Source organism: Onychostoma macrolepis, chromosome 03, assembly GCF_012432095.1.
Source record: "Onychostoma macrolepis isolate SWU-2019 chromosome 03, ASM1243209v1, whole genome shotgun sequence".
Lineage (NCBI taxonomy): Eukaryota > Metazoa > Chordata > Actinopteri > Cypriniformes > Cyprinidae > Onychostoma > Onychostoma macrolepis.
The window spans coordinates 134,693-144,740 of record NC_081157.1 but is presented as its reverse complement, the minus strand read 5'-3'; the positions used below and the strand labels follow the sequence as shown (position 1 = coordinate 144,740).

General features: G+C 38.8%; 1 protein-coding gene across 3 annotated transcripts; it reads left to right on the top strand.

The window, feature by feature from the left end:
• Window positions 1-11: 11 nt before the first annotated feature.
• Window positions 12-8,599, top strand: LOC131537472 (gastrula zinc finger protein XlCGF8.2DB-like). Of its 3 annotated transcripts, none has more exons than XM_058770929.1 (3): window positions 12-114; window positions 1,922-2,033; window positions 7,208-8,599. In XM_058770929.1, the coding sequence occupies exons 2-3, from the start codon at window positions 1,949-1,951 to the stop codon at window positions 8,140-8,142; spliced, it is 1,020 nt and encodes a 339-aa protein (XP_058626912.1). In that variant the 5' UTR covers window positions 12-114; window positions 1,922-1,948; the 3' UTR covers window positions 8,143-8,599. The 3 variants fall into 3 exon arrangements, with proteins under 3 accessions (XP_058626912.1, XP_058626913.1, XP_058626911.1); XM_058770930.1 differs by having other exon boundaries at window positions 48-114; window positions 1,903-2,033; XM_058770928.1 differs by lacking the exon at window positions 12-114 and having other exon boundaries at window positions 1,254-2,033.
• Window positions 8,600-10,048: the final 1,449 nt, after the last annotated feature.

Sequence of the window (10,048 nt, the reverse complement as noted above, 5' to 3'; positions counted from 1 at the left end):
GGGACTTTTATTTTATTTTCTTAGATGAACGGGACTTTTATTCTGTCTGGCGGGCGCTGTGACCTCATACGCCCGCGACGCGCCACTGTTCTCTTGAGATCCGGCTGAAGACAGGTTTGTTTGTGTTCGTTTAAAGTGTTCAAATCGATGGAAACTGTTCAGGCGTTTTTAAAACGAATGAATTGTTGTTGAGTGTAACGCTTTATCCAACAATAATGAACGTTATGTTTGTGAGGTGCGTCTCGTTTCGCTCGCTATCAAGAACACTTCACTTTAAGACAAGCACTTCCGCGAAACGGCACCCCATAAAACCAAATAATCTACAAAACCGTATTATTTGTGTCGCAAACACGAGTATTTATGCTGGTTTGGTGTTTGAGATAAACAGGGCTTAACGCTAATTATTATTTTTACTTGCTTGGTCGGGCCAGTGGTTCAAATTATTACTTGCCCTGCCACAAATAAACAAATAAATAAAACATTTGCTGTTAACTTTGTCTTTGATCTATGTTATCTTGTACTAAAAGACACTGCGCAGCGTATATGACACCAAACTCTTAGATACCGATTACATTTTACGATTCTCGCTTTCAATTTCGCTCCCACAGCAAAAACTACTAACTTAACACACATACAGATCCTACACTATTAGAGACAAGTGAACAGTCACTAAATAAGAGCAAATGAACAAATTACAAGCAACCGCATAAATACATAGAATAAATATACACATGAAATGAAGCTTTAGGTCTTTGTTTGTAGGTGTTCAGGTACAGAAATTGAATAATCGCATGTAAAATAACATTTATATTCTTCACTCGGTGTTGCACTGATCTTTCATAGCCATACTTGACTATTTTGATCCACTGTGAAAAAGATGTAGTAGGTTGACGATGTCGCTGATTAGAATTTGCAAAAAAGATAACTGTATTACGCATGTAATTAGAAAGTTATTGAAATCGTTCCTGCATTTTTGTTTCCAAGTATGTTTTTTAAGTATTTGTATAATTTCTTCTTTTATTAATTTTAGCACTGTGTTTGAGTGTTTTTCATGCCATTTACGGCCACTAAAGGGATACTCCACCACAAAATGAACATGTTGTCATTAATCACTTACCCTCATGTCGTTCCAAACCCGTAAAAGCTTTGTTCGTCTTCAGAACACAATTTAAGATATTTTAGATGAAAACCAGGAAGCTTGTGACTGCCGAGTAAATAACACGGTCAAGGCACAGAAAAGTATTAAAAAACATCGTCAGAATAGTCCGTCTGCCATCAGTGGTTCAATCTTAATGTTATGAAGCGATGAGAATACTTTTTGTACGCAAAGAAAATAAAAATAATGACATTTATTCAACAATTCGTGTCCTCTCTGTGTCAGCGTAGCACCATTTTGGAGAACATCCGATGGACGCTAAGTGGGTACGCTATTCTCTGTCATCAGTAATGCATGGATACGTATTGTACGTTTATTTACGCTTTGATTTGAATGGAAACAGCGTATCCATGCGTTACTGATAACAGAGAATAGCGTACGCATGGCAGATGGAGTATTTTGACAATGTCTTTCATACTTTACTGTGCCTTGACAGTGAGAGTTACTCGACATTCACAAGCCTCCCGGTTTTCATCCAAAATATCTTAAAGGAACACTCCACTTTTTTTGGAAATAGGCTCATTCTCCAACTCCCCCAGAGTTAATAAGTTGAGTTTCCGGCATAATAATCAAGGAACTTTGCTGCCGTACCATGGCCGCAGCAGGTGCAGTGATATTACGCAGCGCCTAAAAGTAGTCCCCAGCCAGGTACCTAGTTATAATATAGCTGGGGATTAATGACAACATTTTCATTTTGGGGTGGAGTATCCCTTTAACTCTCACTTTGACTGACTGGAGAGATGTAGTTTGGGTTTATTCTTCCAGACACAGAAATCCTCCCGGTGAAGCGAGATGGCGTTTATTAAACAGGAGAGTGAAGAGCTGAGGATTGTAGAAGTATTCAGCTTGAAACATGAAGAGACCGAGGAACAAACAGGTTGGTTTCATTCTCAAAGCTGAACTCAGTCATTTTGTCCTTATTAAAATGTCCAGCTCTACAGAAATGAACAATATTTTTTGAGGAATGTGATATGAGTGTCCTGATTAAAGAGCTTTTATTTGACACGGAGCGGGTCACCTCATGTGGACAGACATGTTGAGATCACATGACCAGACTAATACTGATGCTGCCTTCAAACACATCCTGGTTTTTATTGACGAGTTGGGCATTTTTTTTATTACAACATGCATTAAATTAGAAAAGGTAATACAGAAGTTCAATTCAATTTCTGAATAGAAAACAATGAAAACTGTTAGTTTCTTTCATTTTATGTAGGATTTTAAAAGGAATCGAAGGTGTTTATGATAATTTGACAGTAATCTTATTTAATGTCAGGAATTAAGAGTATATAGGTTATTCTGCTATTATAAATGTTATATTTTCGCAAATGTGCATAGGATATTCTGCATATTACAGAAAACTTGACGGATCACTGAGTCGGCAGCGATTCACTGAACGAGCCGTACAACATCAACTGCACTGGATATTAAAATCCAAAATATAGTGAAAACACTATTAATAAGCACAGTAACAAGATCGGCAGTTTAAGACATTAACTTGTAAGCACAAGTAAGACTTTATTTATATGAACCTAAGACATAAACTAATCTAAAACATAAACACACGCAGTCACACGTTGCAGAAAGAGAGAAAGTGAGGAAAGGATGAGTTTAGAGAATGAAAATATGATATCCCAAGTTTACAGCAATATGTGCTATTGCATGGACCTGAACAACCATCAATCACTTAATTGACCCGAGGTTGCTGATTGGCTGACAGTTCAGTGGTCGTTTGTAGTGATGTCTTGGGAAGCCAATGGTTGGGCGTTGGCTGAAGATGGTTTCGAAATCCGTTGCTAGTTAAAGTTTGAAGCCAGTGCAGTCGGAGCTGGATTTGCGGCAAACTTAACTTTTGAACATGAAACTCAACAGAAAGAAAAGACACCAAAGTAAAAGAATAAAATGATGTAACGAGGTGTTTTTTCTTATTGTTTTGTTAAGTAGCAGCTGGCGTGTAGACCAGAGCACGCTGGAACGACGCTCAAAGAATGCAGAAAGTGATGATAAAAAGCATGGCTTAAAAGTTAGAAGAGAAGTGAAGTTTGATGGTGTGCTGCATTTTTAAACTCGGCTTTTGGACACATCCCATCTGGTGCGTTGACCAATTAGATATTATCTTAGCTCAGGGTGTTGCCCTGTTTCTCCTCCCAATACATAAATCAATTATCTGATCAGATTATCTGATCAGACATTGTCAAATGTATCATATTCTGGTGAAAATTCAGACAAAGTATTGATTGATAGAAAAGTTTAAAGTGTGACTTTTCAAACTCATACATACCAAACAAGAATATGAACCATTAAGCTATTTAATAGTTATTCAAATAAGTGATTAAAACATGATAGTCCAATGTGTGGGTTACATGCATAATATGGAGTTATGCATAGAAATGATTAGTTACTCAAGTCCTTTTAAGATGATTTTGGGTGTATATGGAAAAGACAGTCTCTGTGTGTAGTTCTGTCTAGAACAAAAAGGTCAAAAGGGTTTGGAAGGAATTTCAGTCTGGTTCTTCTCTGGTTGTTTGGGGGAAGTCAGTCTAAGGAATCTCAAGATTTTTATCATGGCACACGTGACGGCCATGCTGTGCATCTCTTTGACCTTCAATCTTGATTACTTGACCCAAATTTGACAATCTCCTTCCTGAGTTGGGATTATCAATAAGGGTTCTTTTGTTTGAATGTTGCAAATTGTTCACTGGAAGAGGCTTGTTGGTTAGGCTTGCTTCAGACTGGCTGGCTCTTGGGTATCATGGACAGGTTTATGACGAGCATCCTGTTATCCGGGGCCTCTGTGGAATTTGAGATAGAACTGAGAAATTTTACAATTTTATGCACAAAATGAGCTCATTTCAAATGTGATGCCTGCTACAGGTCTCAAAATAGTTGGGACGGGGGCATGTTTACCATGGTGTAGCATCTCCTCTTCTTTTCAGAACAGTTTGGAGATGTCTAGGCATCGAGGTTATGAGTTTCTGGAGTGTTGGTGTTGGAATTTGGTCCCATTCTTGCCTGATATAGGTTTCCAGCTGCTGAAGAGTTCATGGTCGTCTTTGCCTTTTTTCGTTTAATGATGCGCCAAATGTTCTCTATAGGTGAAAGATCTGGACTGCAGGCAGGCCAATTCAGCACCCGGACTCTTCTGCTACGAAGCCATGCTGTTGTAATAGCTGCAGTATGTGGTTTTAAGTTGTCCTGCTGAAATACACGTCATCTGGAGGGGAGCATATGTTGCTCTAAAACCTTTATATACCTTTCAGCATTCATAGTGCCTTCCGAAACATGCAAGCTGCCCATACCGTATGCACTTATGCACCCCCATACCATCAGAGATGCTGGCTTTTGAACTGAACACTGATTACATGCTAAAAGGTCTCCCTCCTCTTTAGCCCGGAGGACACAGTGTCCGTGATTTCCAACAAGAATGTCAAATTTGGACTCGTCTGACCATAGAACACTTTTCCACTTAGAAACAGTCCATTTTAAATGAGCCTTGGCCCACAGGCCATGACAGTGCTTCTGGACCATGTTCACACATGGCTTCCTTTTTGCATGATAGAGCTTTAGTTGGCGTCTGCAGATGGCACGGCGGATTGTGTTTACCGACAGTGGTTTCTGGAAGTATTCCTGGGCCCATTTAGTAATGTCAATGAAAGAATCATGCCGATGAGTGATGCAGTGTCGTCTGAGGGGCCGAAGACCACGGGCATCCAACAAAGGTCTTCGGCCTTGTCCCTTACGCAGAGATTTCTCCAGTTTCTCTGAATCTTTTGATGATGTTATGCACTGTAGATGATGAGAATTGCAAATCCTTTGCAATTTGATGTTGAGGAACGTTGTTTTTAAAGTATTCCACAATCTTTTTACGCACTTTCACAGATTGGAGAGCCTCTGCCCATCTTTACTTCTGAGAGACTCTGCCTCTCTAACATATCCCTTTTATAGCTAATCATGTTACAGACCTAATGTCAATTAACTTAATTAGTTCCTATATGTTCTCCCAGCTGAATCTTTTCAAACTTTCTTGCTTTTTCAGCCCTTTGTTTCCCTCGTGCCAACTTTTTTGAGACCTGTAGCAGGCATCAAATTTGAAATGAGCTCATTTAGTGGATAAAAGTGTAAAATTTCTCAGTTTAAACATTTATGTTCTCCATGTTCTATTGTGAATAAAATATTGGATCATGTGATTTGAAAGTCTTTTAATTTTCATTTTATTTAAATTAAAAAAGCGTCCCAACACTTCCAGAATTCGGGTTGTAAATTATTTCTTCCAGGCTGGTCATAATTTTGTAAAGTCATTTACATATAAAGGTAGATCAGTTTGATTGCATTAGGAAAAAATAAACAGGTTAACTGTAAATTCATCAAACTATTTCTTAAGTCAAAGTCTTAATATAGTGTATAAGTTGATGCAACTGGCCCCATGAGACCTTTTATCTGTGTACAAGTGAGGAGCACGCGCATTTAGTTCTTGGCAGCTGAATGCATGCATTGTGAGGATTTCTCAATTAAAACCTCTGTTCACATCATCCCTATTTTTGAGGGACATGCAATTGGGTGGAATGCCTTCGACTTTTCAAAGAAGCTAGGTAAGATGCATTTTTAATTTTTAGCTATTTCTTTAGGAATAGTGCTAGAGTTTGGCTGCTAAGGGAGGTGAAGGCACTCACAGCGACGCATTCGTGTCTGTTCTCTGCCTTTAAAGTGGAGTGTTGCAAGGTCTCCTCTCGCTTTGAGAGTTGTCCTACTGAGGCATTTGATGCTGGGGAACACCTTGGATGCCCTGGGGGGTAAGCAGATAAACATCAAATTTTCATTTTTGGGTGAACTATCACTTTAAGTCAGGACTTTTTCTGTTGCAGTTTTTAGCGTTGGTGTATACCTTAGGGACGAGGACTTATTTAGAAGAGTTGGATTTAATGTCAGTCAAGAGGTGACCAAACTCAGTCCTGGAGGGCTGCTGTCCTGCAAAGTTTATCTCCAACCACAATTAACCTCACCTGAACCAGCTAATCAGGTCTCACTAAGCATACAAAATTAAAACTTTCTAGCAGGTGTGTTGGAGCTGGTTTAAGCTAAACTCTGCAGGACAGTGGCCCTCCAGGACCGAGATTGGAAATCCCTGTCAGTCAATAAAAGCTATTTTATGTAAAATAAATATTTATATTACATTTTGTATAAAATAAATGCTATTTTGAAGAATGTGGAAAACCAAACAGTCGTTGGTCCACAGTGACTTCCATAGTATTTTTTTTCTTACTATCAAATTCAGTGTGGACCAGCAACTATTTGGTTACTCACATTCTTCAAAGTATTTTGTGTTCAGCACAAGAAAGAAATTAAGACAGGTTTGGCACAACATATTGAGTGAGTAAATAATGACCGAAATAAAATTTTAGGGTGAACTATCCCTTTAATGATAGTTGGCAACATGTTTAGTACTGTCCCTTTAAAGGGTTAGTTCAAATGAAAATTCTATCGTTAATTACTCACCCTCATGTTGTTCCAAAGCCGTGAGACTTTCGTTCATCATCGGAACACAAATTACGATATTTGATTAAATCTGACAGCTCTCAGACACTCCCATAGACAGCAACACAACTGTAATGTTCACAGGTCCAGAAATTTTTGTTCGTCTATGTTCGGTAAAACAGTCTATATAGCAAAGTGGCCTATGAACTCCTCGCGAGTGACTTCTGCTGATAAAACTGCAAACTATTTACTATTTTTCTTCAATTGATTGCTTCTCTGACTCCTGGTCCTACTTCAACAAATCTGGTCCTTGGGTCTTAACTGTGCATCCCCTACACTTCAATAATGATGGTGTTTAAATCCTGACTGAAACTGTTCACAAGTACCATTGCAAAGTAAAGACGACTTTATTTTTCCAATATTTTAGACCTGAATGGCAAATTCAGGATTGGTCTATAATAACCCAGTTTTGTTGCCTAATGTTAGTTTTGATGTTTTAATACTTTAATCTTGGTTTTGCTCTCTGTTGCTTTGAGCCATTAAACTCAATTACCTTCTATTTGTCTTTTTTCACTTTAGACCTGATGGCAATAAAAGAAGAGAGTCAAGAACTGAAGGAAATCGAAGAGAAAGATCAATATGAGAGACATGATTTCTTTGTTGTAAAAAAATCCATACCGACTGAAACAAATTCGGTTCAGAAGACCAAACCTCCCAGTTACTTAACTTGCCATGAATGTGGAAAGTGTTTCACACTAAAAGTAAACCTTAACGAGCACATGAAAATTCACACCAGAGAGAAGCTATTCACATGCCAACACTGTGGAAAGAGTTTCACACTCAAAGGAAGCCTTAATAAACATGAAACCATTCACACTGGAGGGAAGCTGTTCACCTGTGAACAGTGTGAAAAGAGTTTCAGATATAAAGACACTCTTAATTACCACATGAGAGTTCACACTGGAGAGAAGCCGTTCACATGCCAACATTGTGGAAAGAGTTTCTATACAAAAGGAACCCTTAATCAACACATCAGAATTCACACCGGAGAGAAGCCATTCACATGCCAACATTGTGGAAAGAGTTTCTTTACAAAAGGATCCCTTAATCAACACATCAGAATTCACACCGGAGAGAAGCCGTTCACATGCCAACATTGTGGAAAGAGTTTCTTTACAAAAGGATCCCTTAATCAACACATCAGAATTCACACCGGAGAGAAGCCATTCACATGCCAACACTGTGGAAAGAGTTTCATTACAAAAGGAACCCTTAATCAACACATAACCATTCATTCAGAGAAGCCATTCACATGTGATCAGTGTGGAAGGAGTTACAAATATGAAGAAAGCCTCAAGTCCCACATGAGAGTTCACACTGGAGAGAAGTCGTTCGCACGTGATCCGTCCGGGAATAGTTTCAAATACAATGAAACCCCTAATTCGCACACGAAGAGTGAACATTCAAGAGAGCGGTTTTACGTGTCATCAGTGTGGAGAGAGTTTCAGTTGTAAAGTAAGCCTCTACACTCATGTGAGACTTCATACTACAGAGAAGGCTTTCACCTGCGAACTGTGTGGGGATAGCTTTTTACAAAATGGAAATCTCAAGTCACACATGAGAATTCACACTCGAGAGAAGCATTTAGTGTGGAAAGAGTTTCAGACGTAACCCTTGATTCCCACGTGAAAAGCCCTAACAACTGTAAACGGTGTAGGATCATAGAAACGTGTTATTAAACTGTTATTAATTCACTACTATAAAGTGACATAACTGGGGATGTTTTTTTTTTTAAATGGTACCAGAAAATATGCATCTCTGTAAAATATTTTGAAATGAATATGTATAACAATTTTTTAATTTGTCTTGTGCATATGAATGCTTTGCTATAGCTCAGTTGTTCTCAAAGCTTTTTGTTTTTTTTGTCCCAAGGCACACCTTTGTGATTATTAAATTCATCTTTGAAACTTTGTTTATTTTGGTTTTTGCATTCACATACAGCTTTATTACACCCTGAAACCTAATATCTGAAAAAGCATAAACTGTTGACTTTTGTCTTTAACAGGATGCGAGTAAAATAATAAATGTTAAACTGTGTTATTTGATTCATCTTTAGTGAATGCACATAAGTGCCCAACAGAGCAGAGCTCCTCTCTGAATATACAAACAGGTACTTTCCTGGAACCCAGCTACTTGTCCTCCAGTATCACAGTGTCAGCAGAAGCTGGCACTAATTCTCAGATTTAAAAATAATAATAAAAAATCATTTGTAGCTATCAATGTAACCTAGAGTGGTGAAAAACAGAAATTGCCATACTGGGCAGATAAGATACCCTCCCACTTGTTTTAAGTGAGAAAAATGACACTTTTTGTTATGTGCTAGACTAAAATTGAAACTAAATCCTGATAAAGTAAGTGAACTTTGCAGAAGCGCAAGTAAAAGACCTACACACATTATACCATCGCCCACCCATTGAATTCTGTCTTAAGGGCCAATCTGGGTGGATCATTACATAATACAGATCGTGATTAAAACAGCTTTACGGTATTAAATAGGAAAAATAGTGTGTAATAATGCAATAAGACAACAGTAAACACTCAATTTTCAGTTAAAGGCAGTTCATCATTGATTCAGTGATGTCATCGTCCAGCTCAGTTCAATTTAAAGTATCTGTGCAAATAAGTCGATGATATCGCTGGAAATGAAGTGTCCCCAACTAAGCAAGCCTTGGGAAAACCTTGGGAGAAGCCAGGCTCAGTCAGGGGGCCAGTTGTCCTCTTGCCAGACGAACCAGCAGGTTGTTCCATGCTGCAGCAAAGTCAGATTGTGCAGAGGACTCGTATGGTTCCCGATGGCCGTCTAGGTGATGAGGTCTTCACTGGGGATCTGTCTCTGGGGCTCATCTAGGTGTCCTGGTCTCTTCTGACGTTCAGGGCTGTAGAGGTCGTCTCTAGGTGCTGATCCACCATCTGATCTGGATACGGACTGGATTGGGTGGCAACGGTGATCTCGGAATAAGAAACAAACAGACTAATATTAGTGTAGATGCCATTCTTCTTACGATGTGACAAGTACATCGTGTGTTATGGGGAGTGTTCCCGGTTCCGGTTGATCTAATTAATGCAGCCTAACAATCCTTTAACGGATTTGAATTATAGAAATGCGGTAGTGTTGTGTTGCTGAAAATTCATCCAACCCAGTTGCTTGAGTGTTTTCACATATAGTTTGTTTTAAAGGAACCAAACCCAGTTCACTTAAAGTGAACCAGAAAGGGATCCAGCCAAAAGTGAACTCAGTCCTTTTGCTCTTCACAATGGCCACGTACACACTGCAAGTTTCAGGAGAGACAACAGCATTTAAATGTGGTTTAAGTCCCATAAATTATCATTCCATGTGTGTACGGAACAGCAGTCACTCCC

What these genes read in the sequence shown, in the direction of transcription:
- LOC131537472 (XM_058770929.1), top strand. Translation starts at nt 1,949, where the DNA reads ATGGCGTTTATTAAACAGGAGAGTGAAGAGCTGAGGATTGTAGAAGTA. An exon ending in AGAGACCGAGGAACAAACAG is followed by an intron (nt 2,034 to 7,207) that starts GTTGGTTTCATT and finishes TTTTCACTTTAG; the next exon opens with ACCTGATGGCAATAAAAGAA.